The sequence below is a fragment of the Cetorhinus maximus genome, chromosome 12 (genome assembly GCF_964194155.1).
Source record: "Cetorhinus maximus chromosome 12, sCetMax3.hap1.1, whole genome shotgun sequence".
In the NCBI taxonomy this organism is placed as follows: domain Eukaryota; kingdom Metazoa; phylum Chordata; class Chondrichthyes; order Lamniformes; family Cetorhinidae; genus Cetorhinus; species Cetorhinus maximus.
This window is the reverse complement of record NC_135890.1, coordinates 96,434,695-96,456,198: the sequence shown is the minus strand read 5'-3', so window position 1 is coordinate 96,456,198 and position 21,504 is coordinate 96,434,695. Positions and strand designations below refer to the sequence as shown.

The 21,504-nt window shown below is 40.6% G+C and overlaps 1 protein-coding gene across 1 annotated transcript in view; it reads right to left on the bottom strand.

The window, feature by feature from the left end:
• Nucleotides 1–2,270: 2,270 nt before the first annotated feature.
• morn3 (MORN repeat containing 3) overlaps nucleotides 2,271–21,504 on the bottom strand; it is a 76,247-nt gene continuing 57,013 nt past the window's right edge. The window contains exon 5 of the mRNA XM_078554212.1: nucleotides 2,271–5,537. Coding sequence (XP_078410338.1) covers nucleotides 5,460–5,537 — 78 coding nt within the window. The 3' untranslated portion in view covers nucleotides 2,271–5,459. The remainder of the gene's footprint in view (nucleotides 5,538–21,504) is intronic.

The following is a 21,504-nucleotide window of genomic DNA, read 5'->3' as shown; positions in this document are numbered from 1 at the left end:
TTTCCCCCCGAAAATTAGATTTTTTTTGCTAATCTTGAATCTGTGTACTCTGGTTACTAACTCTTCTGTCAGTGGAAACAATTATCCTATCTACTTATATCAAAAACTTACAGAATTTTGAGCAATTCTATTAATCCTTCCCTTAGCCTACTCTGTTGTGAGAAAAACAGTTGCAGTTTCCACAAAACAGAAGTCCCTCATCCCTGGTACCATTTTAGTAAATCTGCATTGTCTCCAAGACTGTTCAATGATGCGCATTGTTCACAGGATGATACAAGAATAAAGCACCTTGGTTCGAGATCAAGGACTGAAGAAACTCAAATAAGTACCTGGAATGATTGGAATGTTTTGTATCAAATGCTGTCCCAAGTGGTGATTCTAACAGTGCAGTCCATGTATCTACATATACAAAACACTACTGGGTAGTTATTTAGCCGCCAATCTAGAGTTTACTCATCAATAAACTGCTGGTAGCCTAGATATAGACTGTTAATCTAGATTTTAGTTTGTTGGGTATGAAGACAATTTTGAAGACCCTTTTGAAATACAATTGGGCTCCCAAGAATCTATCCTACAAACGTTTCAGGGTATTATTGGATTCTTTGAGGCCAATTTTCTTTTGGTTACTTGATAATTTGAAAGGTTGCTTCTGAATTTTCACATGTCTTAATTATTAAAGCTTGAGACATTTGTTGGTCACCTCAGGCAAGTTGCTCCATTATGTAAATTTCTAGTGCACGTTCATATACCAAGTGGTGGAGTATTTACAAGTTTTGTGTTTTGTACTGATTTCAGTGGAAAAAATAGACTCTGTTTGGCACTGGGAACATGTTGAAGGGTAGTGAATTACAAACAAGAGTTCATTGATTTCAGTGCACTGGCTATAAGTATATTCTGTCTCTGTTGCTTTTGTCTTTGGGTGTCTTTTTACTGATGCCGGTATCTGTATAATGCAATGCACAACTATCAGACCCAAGTTATACTGTTCACTGCACCTCATTCCAAGTCACACTGAGCTGTTCTGTCTGGACATGGGCAGAGTTCTAACTTTTAAGTGGCTAATTATGTCCAGGAGGCCCAAAGTGACCTTTTTAAACATGACTTTATAATTATAAAGTTATACTCCATCCAGTGGAAAACAAAGTAGTGTGAGATTACTTAGTAGAGGTGCTCTCATACCTCCTGGTTTCAACACTTGGAGTCAGACAGGGTGGGAGTTCCTGAGACATACAACTGTTGTTGATGCACATCAGAAACCACTTTGTATTGACCGATGCTTGGTATATTTTGTAGTATTATGCTATGCTTTAATTTCTAACTCTAAAGGTTACCAATGAGGCAGGAAAAGAAAAGAGAAACTATTTCTCGAATCAATTTCCAGCTGAACTTGAACAAAAGCAAAATACTGTGAATATTGGAATTCTGAAATCTAGAGATTCCATTTGCCTGTCATTTTAATTCCTTCCCCCACTATGACCTCTATATTCTGTGTTCACAATTACAAATCATAACATCTCACCCCACTTTTATTCAGTCAGATGTTGGGAATGATTTTTGCTATTCCTATTTACACCTCTTCTAGACTATCTTTTGTTTCTTTAAGTGTTCCATTACCATTGTCTTTTGTTTGCACTGTCATCATTTTGTCATTTAATCTTCCTTGACATCCACCCTATCACAGACCCACCTCCCTTTTGTTCTTCTCCTTCACCTAGCCCACACTTTAGTGCTTCTGTACTTGCTTAAAACCTTTATATCTCAATTTTTTCCAGTTCTAACAAAAGGTCATCAACTTGAAATATTAACTTTGTCTTTCACTCTCTGCAGATGTTGCTTGACCTGTTGGATAGTTTCAAAAATTTGTTTTTATTCCAGATAAATTCAGCCTGGATATTCCTTCCAACAACTTGACTGTTTTCTTGTGTATACTCTTTGAAGCGTTGTCAGTTCCCCTGTAGCAGAAGCAGTATCTTGATGTGAAGATGAAAGACTTTATCCTACTCTATTATTACATGGATGTATATCCACAAAGAAAAGTCTTCAGAACATTATCCAGTAATAATAACTTGTCTCAAATTTTCATATGTAGTTTAGCCATGGTTACAAAGCAACCAAGATATTGGACATCCATTATCTAACCCCTCCTCAAATGTGGACATAAATAGCATTGTGGGCTATCTGAATACTTGAAAAAGTATTTGTGCTCAAATTGGTGAACGCTAAGCATGTTCATGATGTATGTTTGTTTTAATGAAGAACAAAGGTAACCATTAAAAAAAAAGTTGGAGATTTTTAAAAAACATTTAAATATGATCCTGAACATGATTAGTTGCCTTGCATCTGGACCTTACTCCATATTCTGGTAGTTTTCTGCCTTCTAATTACATGAGCAAAAACACAGTTAAAAATTAGTTCATGCAACCTTAGCATTTGGTATACCTGAAAACCTTTACTAAAAACCAGGAATTTCATCAAGCTTAGTAACAAATACAGAAATGCAAGTTATTGATTTCTACAACTACTGGGACAGAGTCTTCACTGTTTGCATTTTCGACTTCAAAGCTTTGTTCACTTAAAACCTTTACATCTGTTTTAATAGATGGCATGTACTCCCTAGTACAAAACCTTACTTCCTATAAAGCTTTTCATAATTGAAATTGCTACTGAAAATATTTATAATGGAATTCATGTAAACATTTGGTTCCCCACCTGATTCAGATAAGTTTTTTATGTTTGGCACTAAAGTTATATTTTTCAATTCACACAAGTTTATATTAAATAGTGCACTCCGGATTTATGACCTGGGCATACTGAGATGCAGCCAAAATCCACCTGGAATATTGGACCTCAGTCACCCTGTTGCTCCGTTCTTCAGCTACTTCCAAACTTCAATTCAAATTTTTTAATTACTTCAAATTTTTTCGGCTCTGACGTCCAATAGGCAATGTCACAGAATGTCCACTAGTTGTATGATTCCAATTTAGTGTATTCCCAAAGCATTTTATATCTCGCTCTTTTTAGCTTTTTGTGTTTACAAGTAATCCATATTGCACAAATCTTGCAGTATTTGCAGGACAGAAACAGGCTATTTGACTCAACAGTTTAATGTCAATATTTACATTCCACACGAGCCTCCTCCCATCCTTCTAACCCCATCAATATTTCCCTCTTCCTTTCTCTTTCGTATTACTATCAGTGGCAATGTCTTGTTATTGATACTTTACAGTCTCGTCGAACAGTCAAACCTTTCATATTTCACTGGACATATTAATCTCAAAGGTTATTCCAAGTGTACATTAACTTTTTAATTTCTGGTAGCTGTTTATAACAAAAATTCAGCTTGATCAATATACTTAAGAAATTGTGATATTTTCCTGCATCTCCATTAAAGCATTTACCTAATAATTTAAAAATATGCAGCCTTCTCTTCATTGAAGAATTTGCTAAATGATTGTCTAATGTAAAATGGAGTAAAGGTTTTAGGCAAACGAAAAAGCACAATTTTCAATTTGGTCAAAGCTTTACAAATGATTTTGATCTACTTTTACAGGGGAAATTCATGTTGGAAATATGCTGTCAAAAGAAAGCTTGCCCTACAAGCTCTATTTTAAATAGTGTAGGGCTCAGCAATGAAACCTAGCATGCTAATTTTCTTAATGTGAACAAACTTGTATTTTGCATATATAAAATCAAAAATGGCACCCTGTTTAATAAATAATCTGCCCACATGACTATTTGATGCAAAAATCTATTCAAGGAAATTGTATAAACCTACAAAATTTTCTTTTCATGAGTGAGATCACTACAGGTCATGTAATTTTGATTTTCCATGGTTACTAGTCACTGAATTTCCATCTGTTATCTCAATTTGAAGATCAGTATAAAAAAGACGTTCTGATCATAAAATTATTATGAGTATTTAATATAAAGCTTTATCTGTTTTAACTGGTGCTTAAGGGAAAAGTGGTTGGTTTTAAAATTTAAATGGGAAACTACTAAAGTTCAGTAGCATTGATCTTTCAGGAAAGATTCAGCACAAACCATCGAATAAATTCTTATTAAAATTATCTTTATCTTGCACACAACGTTAACTTCTAAAAGCAGAATTTTTCCTGCTGTAGTAATTAAACTGGCTAATTCACAAACTTCCATTAATGAGACCTTTTCTAGAACCTCGATGTGCTGAGACCCTAATGGAAACTTGCCAATGAGTATCAGACAATTTCAGACCTTCCATGCACACTGGATTTGTCTATCAACGTGGTGTCCAATTTAATGCAGTTATTCCAAACATTCAGCTGTTTAACCTAGATGCAATGTAAAGTGGAAAATTATTCAAGAGTCTGGAATTTTTTTTAATTAATTTCCTCCCTTGAAGTAGTTACCCATGCTGGAGAATGGTCATCTCACTAAGTCTCAATTCTTCATGAATTAATTCAGATAGGTCAGTATCACTATGCTTTTTGTGGTGACATAACAGTTAAGAGCACTTTTGTTCTCTGTTGATGTCTTCACATTCACTTTCCAACAGAATCGCTAGATAGTGAGCAGAACCAATAGCTTATTTTTTCTCCCTGTTTTCCCATTTATAAAATGTGGCAATTAAAACATACATGGCTTCTCCTGTTGCAATAGTTTCAGATTTTGATCAATTTCAATGATGAAAATCATAATAACTTGCTGAATACAATGGGAAAACAATACACGATCACACGAAGCAAAAATTGCAAAAGCTGGAAATTTTAGAACAGAAAATATTGGAGCCACAAGTCTTCATCTCGAAAGAACAGATGTGCAAATATTTTGGGTATGGACTTTATCAAAACTGGAGGATATTATAGATGGACTAAATAATAAAAAGGATCTGGACAAAGGGAAGAGGCTGGGAAAAACAACAAATGTAATTAGGGTACCTGTAAGGTGATGAAATTATGTTGATATTGGCATAAGGCAACGGGAAGCATAATGAGAGAAATCAAAGTTTAATGTAGATTGGAAGTGTGAATAGCTGAAGGAAGTAAGAACTAGGCAATTAGAAATGAAAGTGCAAAAAAAAACTGCAGAGTATGATCAAGGAGCCTGGGAGAAAATGAAAAGGTCACCATTAAGGATGCAGACGACATCACCAGCACATTACTGCACTGGAGAGTCCTCACCAAAGCACCCATCCTTACCTACTAATAGATGAGTGTTTACCTACCAGGTATTCAATTTACATGAAGTGGATTATTCTTTGGTCCAGAATGAACATTTTATAGAAAAGTTCTGTTGGAATTGTTGCAGAAAATCTTGGTAAATTTGCAGATGTGTTGTTTATATGTGAATGTGTGGTTGAGTACCAAATGTAAATTTAAAACTAATGCACATGAGGTTGATTGTATGTGCCACTCTGAAAAGGACAGTCATATTACGTAGTTTGTTGCTATCTTGAACTTGTGGAAGAGATGAAATGTCGACGATTAGGTATCTTCTTCATTTTTATCCAGAAACCTTGATCTGGCACTCTCTAAAACATAAGTTGGGTTTCGTAGCTTAATCTGAAAAAAAAACCAAAATCCTTTAAATCCGTGTTGTAGCAGCTACCGCATTTGTAACAACAAACTAGTTTTTATAATTATTGATTCATCATTGGGTAACATGAAGATCACACAAACAGGATGGCTTTTAAACTAAATTCATCAGTTCAAATTTCATTTACTAAATATCATAGTTGAAGAAAAGTTGCAGCTTTTGTATAACATAATGGACCTGGTAAACTGAACAATATTCAAACATGAATAAATAAAAGAAAATGAAGAAACATTGTACATAAGAATTAGGAGCAGAAGTAGGCATTTGGCCCATTGAGCCATTGTCTGGTAGAGCCTAGACAAAGCTACCAACCTCTGTCAAAACAAAAGTATAAGTTTGAAACTAAATTTTTGCAGCTTAATGACGCATTAGGGTGATGCATAATTATACAATTATTCACTTGCTACTTAGGCAAACTTGTTCAACATGAATGAACATGGCAGTTTAGTTATGATCTATAGAAAATAGGGTGCTACCTTATCAAATATCAAATTACCTACCACAGAGCAGTATGATTTTTCTCATGATTTCAAAGACACGTCTGTGCATGTGGAATCACAATGATACGGAACAGAAGGGGGCATTTGGCCCATCATGCCTGTGCTAGCTGTTTGTTAGAGCAATCTAATCCCACACTCCTGCTCTTCCCCCATAACACTAATATTTTTCCCTTCATGTATTTATCCAGTTCACCTTTGAATGTTACTTAATCTGCTTCCATTAACCTTTCAGGGTGTACATTCCCGATCACAACAATTTGCTATTTTAAACAAGGTTTCCCCATACCATCACTGATTATGTTGCCAATCACCTTAAATCTTTGTGCCCTGTTTACTGACTCTCCAGTCATTGTAAATTTCTATTTGTTTACTCTTTCAAAATCCTTCAACATTTTGCACACCGTTATCAAATCTCCTCTTAGCCTTAACAAAAATAAAAATACCTGGAAAAACTCCACAAGTCTGGCAGCATCTGCGGAGAGGAACACAGTTCACGTTTCGAGTCCGTATGACTCTTCAACAGAACTAAGTAAAAAATAGAAAAGAGGTGAAATATAAGCTGGTTTAAGGGGGCGGGGTGGTGGGACAAGTAGAGCTGGATAGAGGGCCAGTGATAGGTGGAGATAGCTAAAAGATGTCATAGACAAAAGGACAAAGAGGTGTTGAAGGTGGTGATATTATCTAAGGAATGTGCTAATTAAGGGTGGAAAGCAGGACAAGCAAGGTACAGATAGCCCTAGTTGGAGTGGGGTGGGGCTAGGGAATCCAAACAGGCTAAAAGGTAGAGATAAAACAAAGTATGGAAATACATTTAAAAATAATGGAAATAGGTGGGAAAAGAAAAATCTATATAAATTATTGGAAAAAAGGGGGATCGGAAAGGGGGTGAGGATGGAGGAGAGAGTTCATGATCTAAAATTGTTGAACTCAATATTCAGTCCGGAAGGCTGTAAAGTGCCTAGTAGAACTGAATATTGAGTTCAATAATTTTAGATCATGAACTCTCTCCTCCATCCCCACCCCCTTTCCGATCCCTCCCTTTTTTTTCCAATAATTTATTTAGATTTTTCTTTTCCCACCTATTTCCATTATTTTTAAATGTATTTCCATCCATTGTTTTATCTCTACCTTTTAGCCTATTTCGATTCCTTCACCCCAACCCACCCTCACTAGGGCTATCTGTACCTTGCTTGTCCTGCTTTCTACCCTTAATTAGCACATTCCTTAGATAATATCACCACCTTCAACACCTCTTTGTCCTTTTGTCTATGACATCCGCCTATCACTGGCCCTCTATCCAGCCTCTACCTCCCCCCCTCTAAACCAGCTTATATTTCACCTCTTTTCTATTTTTACTTAGTTCTGTTGAAGAGTCATACGGACTCGACACGTTAACCATGTTCCTCTCCGCATTTGCTGCCAGACCTGCTGAGTTTTTCCAGGTATTTTTATTTTTGTTTTGGATTTCCAGCATCCGCAGTTTTTTGCTTTCATCTCCTCTTAGCCTTCTCTGCTCTAAAGAGGACAATCAAAGCTTCTCCAGTCTCGACATAACTGAATACCTCACCCCAGTACCATGCTAGTAAATCTCTTCTGCACTCTCTCCAAGGCCTTGATATCCTTCAAAGTACAGTGTCCACATTGAACACAATCCTCCAGTCGAGGCCTGACAAGTGCTTTTTTTATAAAAACATTTTTGTATTCATTTCTGGGATGTGAGAGTTCAAAGGCCAGCATTTATTTCTTGTACCTAATTACCCTTGAAAATGCAGTGGGGTGAGACACCACCCCAAACCACTGTAGTCCACATGATGTTCACATTGCTGTTAGGGAGGGATATTCCAAGATTTTGATTCAGCAACAATGAAGGAACAGTTATATATTTCCAAGTCAGGAGGGTAACTTGCAGGTGGTAGTGTTGCCCTTGGGTCTGATGCCCTTGTTCTAGATGGTGGAGTTTAAGGACTTGGAAGGTGCTGTTGAAGCTCTTACAGTGCATCTTGTATTTAGTGCACACTGCTTCCACTGTGCACTGGTGGTGGAGGCAGTGATTGCTTAAGAGGGTGGGTGGAGTGCCGATCAAGCGGCTGCTTTGTCCTGAATGGTCAAGTTCCTTGAATGCTGTTGGAGCTGCACTCATCCAGGCAAGTGGAGAGTATTCCATCATACTCCTGACTTGTGCCTTGTAGATGGAGATGCTTTGGGGAGTCAATGGTGAGTTGCTCATTGCAGAATTCCTAGCTGTGAACTGCTCCTTGAGACATGGTCTTAATATAGCTGGTCGAGTTCAGTTTCTCCTGAATGGACATAGGACAGGTTGGTGGAATGGGCAAACACTTGGCAGATGAAATTTAATGCGGAGAGGTATGCAGTGATACATTTTGATAGGAAGAACAAGGAAAGCAACATAAAATAAAGGGTACAATTCTAAAGGGGGTGCAGGAGCAGAGAGACCTGGGAGGTATATGTGCATAAACCATTGAAGGTGACTGAATGGGTTGAGAAAGTGGTTAAAAAGGCATATGGGATCCTGGGCTTTATAAACAGAGGAGTAGTACAAAAATAAGGAAGTTATAATAAACCAGAGTATTGTATCCAATTCTGTACTGTATGAAGGCTTTAGAGAGGGTGCAGCAAAGATTTACAAGAATAGTTCCAGAAATGAGGGACTTAACTGCGTGGATAGACTGGAGAAGCTGGGGTTGTTCTTCTTAGAGGAGACAGTTGTGAACTGATTTAATAAAGATGTTCAAAATTATGAGGGATCCAGACAGAGTAGATAGAGAGAAACTGTTCCCATTGGTGGAAGGATCAAGAACCAGAGGACACAAATTCAAGGTGATTGGCAAAAGAACCAAAGGTGAAATGAGTAAAACCTTTTTTATGTGGCTGCGGTTGCTGCCACTGCAACTGCAGGGGCACACTCACTGCACATGCATTCGCAGTGCCTGTGACGTCACTGCCAGCAATGCTGCAAGTGGCTGCCTGCATCAAAGAATAGGACCATCCATAATATTGAGCAATGATTTTAACAAGTGCAGCACCAATCAAATGTGTTTTATTCAAATAATTTTCCAATGTGCAGTCATAAATGTTGTGATCTCATTCTGACAGCCTAATACCATGGTTAAGGATTTCAGTTTTCACAGAACATTGAACCCCAAAACCTGGGATTGTGATTGTTACTTGCTTGCCACCCCACTCCCAACCTTTGGCCGCCCGCTCATCACGTCATTGGCCATCCTGATCCTGACCCCTCACTGCATCCCTCCCACTCACCACCCTACTCCTTCGTTGTCTACCAGTCCCCGCAAGTGAGGGAGCAGGGTGGCAAGCAGAAGGGAGGGGTCAAGAGCAGGGTGGCCAGTGAGGCAGCAAGTGTGAATGAAGCGGTGAGCAGGGCAGCAAGCAAATTGCGACGGGGGCAATGAGCGGGGTGGCGTGCATTCAACAGGTGCATAACTACGACATCAGTCACGTCGCACATGTGCCTACAGACAGAGAGGGTGCCGACTTCCTGTTCCAGGCTTACAACAGTGATACCAGCAGGTTCAACTTCCAGTTCCAGTGCGGTGCCAAGAGATATTGTTAATGTTGTTAATCTTTGGCCCCAACTGTCCTCTAAATATCCCGTAGCATTGTTCAAAGAAGAGCACGGGAGTTATCAGAGTATCCTGGCCAATATTTATCTCTCAACCAACATCATTAAAATAAATTACCTGGTCAATACCTTGTTACTGCTTTTGGCCTTCATTGGCTATATATTATTTTGGGAGGTCCCGAAGGCATGAAATGTGCTACAGAAATGCAAGTCCTTTCTTCTTTCCTTATTCTTGAAAGGACGACAGGAAGTAGGAGAGGTTGAAGAATTTTGGGAGGGAATTTCAGAGCATGGGACCTAGATGGGGCTGAAGGCATAGCTACCAACAATGGGAAGAAGGAAGTGGGGGTGATGCACAAAAGGCAAGTGTTACTGTTAAGAATATGGGAAATATGAGCAGAAGTAGGACATTCAGCCTCTCAATGCTCTGCCATTCAATAAGATTACGGCTGATCTTCTATCTCAACTTTACCTTCCCGCACTATCCCAATGTCCCTTAACTCCCATGGTATCCAAAAATCTGTTGATCTCAGACTTGAATATACTTAGCCACTGAACATCTACTGCACGCTGCAGCAGAGAATTCCAAAGGTTCATAACCCTTTGAGTGAAGAAATCTCTTCTCATCTCAGTCGTAAATGGCCAACCCCTTATTCTGATACTATGATCTCTTGATTTAAACTCCCCTGCCAGGGAAACATCCTCCCCACATCTACGCTGTCAAGCCCCTTAAGAACTTCATAAATTTCCATTAGGTCATCTCACATCCCACAACTCTAGGGAATATAGGCCTAATCTAATCAATCTTTCCTCATAGGACAATCCGCCTCATCCCAGGAATCAACATCTAGTGAATATTTGTTGCACTTCTTCTAAGGCAAGTATACCTTTCCTTAGGTAAGAAGACCAAAACTGCACACAGTACTTCAGGTGTGGTCTCACCAAGGCACGAAATAATTGCAATAAAGCTTCTTTGCTTTTATACTCCAATCCCTTTGTAACAAAAGACAAACATACCATTCATTCTCCTAATTGCTGTATACCTGCATGTTAACTTTCTGATTCATGTACAGAATCCTGTGAATACCAATATTTCCCAGTCTTTCAGCATTTAAAAAAATATTGGGCAGAGTCTTCTGTTCGGCATGCGGTGGTGGGCCCCACACGCCGACGCGTAAAATGACACGCGGTGACGTCGGGCATCCGTCCCGATGTCACCGCGTGTCATTCTGATCTTCTGTTCGGCGGGCACACACCAGAGTCGGCTGTGCACCCACCGAACCGTCAAAGGCCTGTTAAGGCCATTAATAAACTAATATTAAAGTAATTGTAAGAGCTGCCTGTCCAATCTTAAGGTTGGCGGGCAGGCGAAGAGCCCAGGCAGACTTCGCATTTTTCATGAAACCTCATCCATGGGCGGGATGAGGTTTCATGAAGGGTTTATTAATTAAATAAAGTTTTGTATTAAAATTCATAAATATGACCCATACACTGTCACATGAGGGGTCATGTCTGAATAATTTTATTTTTTTATTTTTTCAATCTTTGTAACTGAACTTAATCTCCCCGAGGCAGCTCCATGCCTCAGAGATTTCTGCGCTCTTTCACGCACATGTGTGGAAGAGCGCAGGCCCTGACTCTTCCTTCTCCCCCCACCTGCACAGGTAGCACTGAGCGCTTCCTGGTGCACATCACACTGGGCGGGCCTTAATTGGTCCGCCCACGTAAAATGGTGGAGCACAGCTGATCGCGGGTGGCGAATGGCTCCACGTCCGCCCATGTCCGCTCCCAACCGGCCCCGCCCGACGAGGAGAAAATTCTCCCCCTTCTGTTTTTCTATTTTTCCAACTAAATGTAGATAACTTCACATTTCTCCATACTATATTCCATCTGCCATGTTCTGCTCACTCACATATTTTTGGCAGCCTCTTTGCATTCTCACCTAACATTGTAACATCAGAAAACTTGGATGCATTGCACTTGGTCCCTTCATCAGAGTCACTGACAGATTGTAAAAGCACAGGCCCATGCATTGATCCTTGCAGTAACCCACTAGTTGCAGTCTGCCAACCCAAAAATGTCATTTTATTCCTACTGTCTGTTTTCTATTTGTTCACCAATTCTCAATCTTTGCTATTATCTCCGTTCCCATGAGCGTTGTGGAATAACCTCTTGGGGGGCACCATATCAAATGCTTTTTGTCAAACAAAATTGTTTTGTCAAACATGATTTCCCTTTCATAAACTCATATTGACTCTTAATCATATTATCATGTCTCTAATAATAAATTCCAGCATTTTTGCAGCCATTGATGTAAGGCTATCTTTCGATAGTTCACTGTTTTCTCTCTACCTTCTTTCTTGAATCTGTCAGGTAAACAAGCATGACAGACATTTCTTGGAAAGTTGTCAGAGGTCACAGAGAAAGAGAGGGATGAGGCCATGCAGAAATTTAAACACAGGATGAGAACTTTTCATTGGAGGACTTGAGAGCCTGGGACTCAATGTAAAGGGGTGATGGTTAAACAGGACTTTGTGAGGGATAGAGTAGAGGCAGCAGAGTTTTGAGTGAAAGGGTGGAACATGGAGGCAGGGCAGGGGAGCATTGAGATAGTTGCATCAGGAGGTAAAAGCATGAGGCGAGTTTCAGCAGCAGACCAGTTAAGGCAGGAACAAGAGGCAGGCAATGTTGCAGAGGTGGAAATAGATGTTCTTTGTAATGGAGGAGACATGGGTTTTTTTTAAATTCTTTCATGGGATGTGGGCATTGCTGGCTCAGCCAGCATTTTTATTGCCCATCCCTAAATGCCCTGGAGAGGTTGGTGATGAGCCACCGTCTTGAACCGCTACAGTCCATGTGGTGTAAGTAGACCCACAGTGCTGCTAGGGAGAGGGTTCCAGGATTTTGACCAAGCGACAATGAAGGAATGATGACATAATTCCAAGTCAGGATGGTGCGTGGCTTGAAGGGAAGCTTAATGGGTGGTGGTGTTCCCATGCATCTGCTGCCCTTGTCCTTCTAAATAGTAGAGGTCATGGGTTTGGAAGTTGCTGTTGAAAGAGCCTTAGTGAGTTGCTGCAGTGCATCTTGTAGCTGGTACACACTGCTGTGACTGTGTGTCGGTGGTGGAGGGACTGGATGTTGAAGGTGGTGGATGGGGTGCCAATCAAGCGGGCTACTTTCTCCTGGATGGTGTCAAGCTTCCTGAGTGTTGTTCAAGCTGCACATGTCCAGGCAAGTGGAGAATATTCCATCACACTCCTGACTTGTGCCTTGTCGATGGTGGACAGGTTTCAGGGAGTCAGGAGGTGAGTTACTCTCCGCAGAATTCCCAGCCTCTGACCTGCTCTTGTAGCCACAGTATTTATAAGACTGTTCCGGATCGGTTTCTGGTCAATGGTAATCCCTAGGGTGTCGATAATGGGGAATTCAGCAATTGTAATGCCATTGAATGTCAAGGGGAGATGGCTGGATACTCTCTTGTTGGAGATGGTCATTGCCTGATATTTGTGTGGCATGAATATTACTTGCCACTTATTAGCCCAAGCCTGAATGTTGTCCAAGTCTTGCTGCATATGGGCAAAGACTGCTTCAGTATCTGAGGAGTCGCGAATGGCGCTGAACATTGTGCAATCATCAGTGAACGTCCCCACTTCTGACCTTATGATGGAGGGAAGGTCATCAATGAAGCAGCTGAAGATGGTTGGGCCTCGGACACTACCCTGAGGAACTCCTGCAGTGACATCCTGGGACTGAGATGATTGACCTCCAACAACCACAACTATCTTCCTTTATGCTGGGTATGACTCCAAACAGTGGAGAGTTTTCCCCCCAATTCTCATTGACTCCAGTTTTGCTAGGGCTCCTTGGTGCCACACTTGATCAAATGCTGCCTTAATGTCTAGGGCAGTCACTCTCACCTCATCTCTTGAGTAGAATTTTGCCCTTGATGGGCGGGCGGGTGGGCCCCAACAGCTCGGCAGCGGGCGGGCAGCCGATCACCGCTGCCGAAACGGGCTCCGCCGCCATTTTAAGTGGGCGGCCCAATTAAGGCCCGCCCAGCAGGCTGCCCAACGGGAAGCGCTATGTGCTTCCTGTGCGGGCGGGGGGAGGGATTCCCCAACTGCCACATGCGCACGAAAGAGCGCACATCTCCCTGAGACTAAGTGCTGTCTCAGGGAGATCACTGACAGTGTTATAAATATCAGAAATAGAATAATAAAAAAAATTAACATGTCCCCCTCATGTGACAATGTCACACAAGATGGGACATGTTAATAAATAAGACTAAAACTTTATTAAACTTTTTATAAACAGACCTGAAACCTCAACCTGCCAGTGGATGAGGTTTCATGTTTTTTCAGAAGCCCGCTGGGGCTCCTGGCCTGCCCAGCAACCTAAAGGTTGGACGGGCAGGGCCTTTAATTGCCTTAATGATCCTGTCAATGGCCTCAATTGGTCATTGACAGGTCAGCAGGCAGACAGCTGATTGCGCTGTCTGCCCGCCTTCCTGAATATTTAAATGGGGCGGGATGACGTCGGGGGTTCCCCCCAACTTCATCCCGCATTATTTTCGTGTTGGCAAGTGGGCCCCGCCCCCAACTCGCCGACGGAAAAATTCAGGCCCTTGAGTTCAGCTCTTTTGTCCATGTTTGGATTAAGGCTGTAATAAGGCCAGGAGCAGCCCTGGCGGAACCCAAACTGAGTGTCAGTGAGCAGGATATTGCTGAGTAAGTGCCGCTTGATAGCACTGTCGCCAACCCCTTCCATCACTTTGCTGATGATCAAGAGCAGACTAATGGGGCAGTAATTACACGGGTTGGATTTGTCCTGCTTTTTGTGGACAGGGCATATTTTCCACATTGCCAGGTAGATGCTAGTGTTGTAGCTGTGCTGGAACAGTTTGATTATGGTAACAGCTAGTTCTGGAGCACAAGTACTGTTGCTGGAATGCTGTCAGGTTCCATGCCCTTTGCAGTATCCAGTGCCTTCAGCCGCTTCTTGATATCATGTGGAGTGAACTGAATTGGCTGAAGACTGGCATCTGTGAAGCTGGAGACCTCAGGATGAGACCGAGATGGATTATCCACTCGGCACTTCTGGCTGAAGGTTGTTGCAATTTTTTTTTAATTAGTTAGAGTTCGGTTGGCCAACGAACTCATTTACCCAAGATATAAAAGTGGCAACAAGAATGGAATAAAGAACAAAAGAAAATAAATTTCAAGACGGGGGAGCAAAATCTTGGAAAGAGTATCTATACTTACCTTGTAAAACAGGCGACAGCCGGCAATCGGACCAGACAGCAGTGCTGCAGTTTAAAATAAAAAAACAAACCTGCAGAATCGCGAGCAAAAGGCTATGGTAGCCTAGCAGGGCAGCTATTTAGGTAATGATACCCAGAGTGAGACAGGAAGGGACAGAGTGTACAAACATTTTTTAAAAAGCAGTAAATAGGATCAAAAGGGGGAAAAAATGGTAAAAAGGCAAGATTAATGGCTCTTTACTTAAATGCATGTAGTATTTGGAACAAAAGAAATGAATTAATGGCACAAATAAAGGTTAATGGGTTTGATAGAGCCATTACGGAGACGTGGTTACAAGGAGATCAAAGCTGGGAACTAAATATTCAGGGGTATGTGACTTTTCAAAAGGACAGGCAGGAGGAAAGGGTGGTGAGGTAGCTTTGTTAGTATGAGATGGAATAAGTATGATAGCAAGAAAGGATCTTGGATTGGAAGATGTAGAATCCATATCGGTGAAGGTAAGAAATAACAAGGGAAGAAGGTGGGAATATTGTATAGGCCCCCTGACAGCTATACTGTAGGACAGAGAATAAATCAGGAGATAATGAGGGCATGTAAAAAAGGCAGTACATTAATCATGGGTGACTTTAATCTTCATGTAGATTGGGAAAATCAAACTGGCAGAGGTAGACACGAGCAAGAATTCACAGAGTGTATTCGGGACAGTTTCTCAGAACAATATGTTGTGAATCCAACCAGGGATCATGCTATTTTGGATCTGGTAATGTGTAATGAGGCAGATTTAATAAATGGTCTTAGAGAAAAGGATCCGCTAGGAAACAGTGACCATAATTTGGTAGAATTTAGCATTCAGTTTGAGAGTGAGAAACTGGGGTTGGAAACAACTTTGTTAAACATAAATAAGGGTAATTACAATAGAATGAGGGCAGAGTTGGCTGGAGTGGACTGGGAAAGCAGTTTAGCAGAAAAGATGGTTGATGAACAATGGCAGACGTTTAAGAAAACAATTCATGACTCTCAACAAAGATATATCCCAGTAAGGAAGAAGGATTCAAGGAAGGGGATAAACCAACCATGGTTAACCAAGGAAGTTAAGGACAGTGTCAAATTGAAAGAAAAAACATAATGTGGCAAAGATTAGTGGTAAGCCAGAGGATTGGGAAAGTTTTAAGAACCAACAAAAGATGACCAAAAAAAAATAAAGAGAGAGAAAATAAATTTTGAGGGTAATGTAGCAAGCAATATAAAAATGGGCAGTAAGAGATTATCTAAATATATAAAAAGGAAGAGAGAGGCCAAAGTGAACATCGGCCCTTAGAAAATGCAGCTGGGGATTTAATAATAAGGAACCAGAAAATGGCAGAGAAGTTGAATAAATACTTTGCTTCAGTCTTAACAGTAGAAGATACTAATAGCATTCCAAAAATACTAAATAATCAAGGGGCAAAAGCGATGGAGGGGGGGAGAAAGGAAATAAATACAATATCTTTCACTAGAGAAAAAGTACTAGGGAAACTGATGGGGCTAAAGGCCGATAAGTCCCCTGGACCTGATGGGTTGCATCCTAGGATATTAAAGGAAGTAGCTACAGAGATAGTGGATGCACTGGTAGTAATCTTCCAAGAATCCTTAGATTCTGGAAAAGCCCCAGAGGATTGGAGAATGGCCAATGTAACACCCTTATTCAAAAAGGGAGACAGACAAAAAACAGGTAACTTTAGGCCAGTTAGCTTAACATCTGTCACTGGGAAAATGTTGGAGTCTATTATAAAGGATGTAATAGCAGAGCATTTAGAAATACATAATCTAGTCAAGCAGAATCAGCATGGATTCATGAAGGGGAAATCATGCCTAACAAATTTATTAGAATTCTTTGAGGAAGTAACAAGCAGGATGGATAAAGGGAAACCACTGGACGTAATCTATTTGGATTTCCAAAAGGCGTTCGATGAGGTCCGCACATAAGGCTACTTAATAAGGTAAAAGCCCATGGTGTTGGAGGTAGTATATTAGCATGGATAGAAGATTGGCTAGCTAATAGAAGACAGAGAGTTGGGATAAGGGGGACATTTTCAGGATGGCAACCTGTAACTAGTGGAGTGTCACAAGGATCAGTGCCGGGGCCTCCATTATTTACAATATATATTAATGACTTAGATGAGGGAAGTGAATGTACTATCGCCAAGTGTGTGGATGACACAAAAATAGTTGGGAAGGCAAGTGGTGAGGATGACTCAAGGAGTTTACAGAGGGATACAGACAGGTTAAGTGAGTGGGCAAAAGCTTGGCTGATGGAATATAATGTGAGAAAATGTGAGGTTATGCACTTTGGCAGGAAGAATAGAGGAACTGAATTTTATTTAAATGGAGAAAGACTGCAGAAGGCTGCAGCATAGAGGGATTTGGGAGTCCTTGTGCATGAAGCCCAAAATGCTAACGTACAAGTTCAGCAGGTAATAGGGAAGGCAAATGGAATATTGGCCTTGATTTCAAAGGGAATGGAGTATAAAAATAGGGTAGTCTTGCTAAAACTATACAAGACACCAGTTAGACCACACCTGGAATGCTGTGAACAATTTTGGTCCCTTTATCTAAGGAAAGATATACTGGCATTGGAGGCAGACCAGAGAAGGTTCACTAGGTTGATCCCAGGTATAGAGGGATTTTATGAGGAGGGGTTGAGTAGGTTGGGCCTGTACTCATTGGAATTTAGAAGCATGAGAGGCAACCTTATTGAAACATATAAGATTCTTAGGGGGCTTGACAGGGTAGATGCTGAGAGGTTGTATCCCCATGTGGGAGTCTAGGACCAGAGGACATAATCTCAGAGTAAGGGGGAGTCCATTTACAACAGAGATGAGGAGGAATTTCTTCTCTTAGAGGGTAATCAATCTGTGGAATTCTTTACAGCAGACAGCTGTAGATGCTGGGTCATTAAGTATATTCAAGGCTGAGACAGACAGATTTTTAATTAGTAAGGGAATCAAGGGTTATGGCGAATAGGCAGGAAAGTGGAGTTGAGGATTATCAGATCAGCCATGATCTCATTGAATGGCGGAGGAGACTCGATGGGCCGAATGGCCTAAATCTGCTCCTACTACTTATGGTCTTATGATCACGGGGATCCCGCCAAAACTCGAAAAGAGTGCAAAACCCAGCAGGGAAAAGCTGACAGCTGCAGAGACAGAGTTCAAAAAAAGTGACTGCTCTTAAAACAGCAATACATTTAAAAGGGTAAATACATGAAAAATGGCAATGGACAGAAAATTATAAGAGACCCCAGAGAGAGTGCAACTCTGCAGTAAGTCAAACACCTAAATTCGTCATTACCTGGAAAGCCTATCGGAAGGGCAGTCACCTTGCAGTTGTTCATGATGCCACAGTTCGGGCGTCGATCCATTTAACCCCATTTCAGATGACTGGTCTCAGTATGTCAAACACCTAGTGTTTGTTTTTGCCACTAACGACATACCGGGAGAGAAGAGGGCGACTCTTTTGTCCTCATGCGGAGCAAAATGAACAGGCTGATCCGCAGCCTTACGTCACCTAGTGCCCCCGACTTGAAGACTTTCAATGAGTTAATAAAAATTGTACAGAGCCACCTAAGACCAAAGCCCCCAGTTACTATGCAGCGCTTCAAGTTCAATTCAAGGAACAGGCTTCCAGAGGAGACAATAGCTGACTATGTGGCCATTTTAAAAGCATTAACTGAGCATTGCGAATTTGGAACATTCATCAGTGACATGTTGAGAGACCAGCTGATATGCGGGATAGGAAATGATACTATCCAAAGACGTTGGCTAGCCGAACCTAGTCTAGACTTCAATAAGTCATTAGAATTAGCTACCATGATAGAGAGTGCTGTTAGAAATTCCGAAGTTATATAAGATACACAAAATGGCTCCTTCCATCTGGTCGAGCGGGACAATCCGGCAACAAAAGGCACAAAAACTTCCGACTCCACAGAAAGACGGGAAACGCTCTCTAGCTCCAGACCATTGAAAAACAACTGTACTGCTGTGAAAACCCGCAAAATGAATGAGAGAAAAACATCCAGGCCTCCAGTGAGTGAACAACTCAAACAAGTTGAGTGCTTTTTCTGCCGCTGCTATGGCCACATAAGGTGGCACTGCAGAGAAAGGCTAAAACAACACTATAAAGGCAGAAGGAAAAATCGTGAAATATCCCTCATGGAAGAGCAGGAGGAAATAGAATCAGACATCCATGCGTTATATAACTTCAAAGTGGGTAAAACTGAGCCAATCCAAGTAGTCATTACAGTTAATGGACAACCCATTAAGATGGAAGTTGAGGGAGCATTGATGTCTGTCATTGGAGAGCATACATTTAGATATCTGAGTAAAGGAACCCATCCTTTGAAGTTAGATGTTTCAGACACAAAGCTGAGGACATGCACGGGCAAAGAAATAAATGTGAAAGGGGTCAAGTCAAAGTGCAGTAAGAGGAACAGTCTGCAAAATTACCCCTATTTGTAATGTCAGGTAAGGGACCGAGTCTCCTAAGAAGGTACTGGCTGGGAGAGATAAATCTTGAGGGTCTGCTACGTTCCCAATTCGAAACCAGAAGTGTTGCTGCAAGAAAAAATGAGTACGTAAAGACCCAACGGGAGAACCCCATAGAAGAGTTACACCGGGACAGAGTTCAAATTGAAGTCAGCATCCTTCAAAAAGAAATGGAAAACTATTAAAGGACTTTTGTGCACTACAAAATTCAATCAACTCCCAATTTGTGCCACGAAAAAGATATGAAGAAGAAAAGGAAGAGTTAAGCCCATCTTTGGCCAAGGTAAGGAACCAATTAGCGGAGAAGGGGAAATGATATGTGATTCTCCAGGAAACTATTAATAAGAACTGGAAAGAATTGGAAGAGCTGAAGCAGCAGCTGCGCCAAAACCCTGAAGTTTTAAAGCTAGAAGGCCCTGAATTCTCAGAAAAGCTGTTGGAAAACCCAACTACTGAGCTCATTCACGTTCAACTCGCGCCCGAGTCTAGTCCAGCCAACAGCAAAATTAAAGAGAAGACAGAGATACGGGTCAGTGCTCCCAAGAAAAGGTCCATAGAACAAGACCATAGATGACCACAATTTACGGCCTAAGCCAAACTAAGTTAGGCGGACCCTGAATCCCCCTTCCAAATTTGCTAACAGTGAATATGGAGCTTGGGAGTAGAACCTAGGAACTATTATATGTATTGGCTCCAAAAAGACATAATAGGGTAGTAATGCATTTCAGGCAAGAGAAGGCAAGTGGCACATCTAGCCTGCTCACCTAATATTCCCTTTTTTCCCTCTGTGATAGGTCTATCATTTTGAAAAGTTAATTTATTTTGATATTAGGTCTATTTACTTTTTGAAACCCCTTATAGCTTCTTCTTGAACCAAATTCTGCAGCAATCTATTGGTTGAACACCACTTAACTAAATTAACTATCAAATTGTTTTAATGCCACAGAATTAAATTTTCAATGTAAATCTGTAACCAAAGTGAGGATTGTATATAATTACACAAAACTATTTAATAATTTAACAAATATGGTCAGGTAATAGCAATGGTTTCACAGCCATTTATTATGGTAGTATAGTTGTTATGTTATTGGAAGAGTAATCAAGGAATGTGCTCAGATCCTGCCAAATCTGTGAATTTGGATTAAGTTAATCAAATTTATTGCTGTTGAATTTTTTAGACATTCATTAAAACAATTATGATACAAATGTTGATTCAATGTGGCTCACGTACAGAAAAAAGTCAGCCTGGATTAAATGATGGAGCCATAATTTGCTGTCATAACAACAGTGAGGCTAATTCCGCTTCCCGTTATTTATGCACGAATGATACAGAAACTTAAGACCAAGTGGTCAAATTCAAACTTTCAAAAATTACTGTATGAGTTCCTCTGCTCAGTTTTGGAAAGACGGCATCTCACTGGCTCACCACGGAAATGCATTGAATGGCATGAGGTTGCTGTATTTGTAATGTAGATACAAAATAAATGCACCACATAAAGCAAAGTCTTGTCCATTTCAGTCTGAGTACCTTTTTGATAGTGTGATAAGTATTAATTACACAGAAGAACTACAGTTGTTTTCCCTGTCTACTCAGGTCCTAGATATGCAGTTTCCCTCACTTCAACATTATAAGCTCACACTTTATTGCAATGTCATGTAAAAAACTTTGAAAACCCAAACGTGCAAGGACATGTCTAACTAATGGTAGATGTCATTCGACGCCTCACTACAACAAATTATAGTCTTTATTCTTCTCGTTGCTGCTTGTGTATATTTATTTATTTATTTTATTCATTCACAGGATGTGGGCTTCGCTGGCTGGGCCAGCATTTGTTGCCCAACCCTAATTGCCCTTGCGGTAGTGGTGGTGAGCTGCCTTCTTGAACCGCTGCAGTCCATGTGGAGTAGGCATAAATGCTGATATGTTTCCTTACATAACAACAGTAACTGCAATTCCAAAAGTAATTCATTATATAAAGTACTTTGACATATTTTGATGATGTGATAGGTGCTATACAAATCCATATATTTCAAATATATGGAAG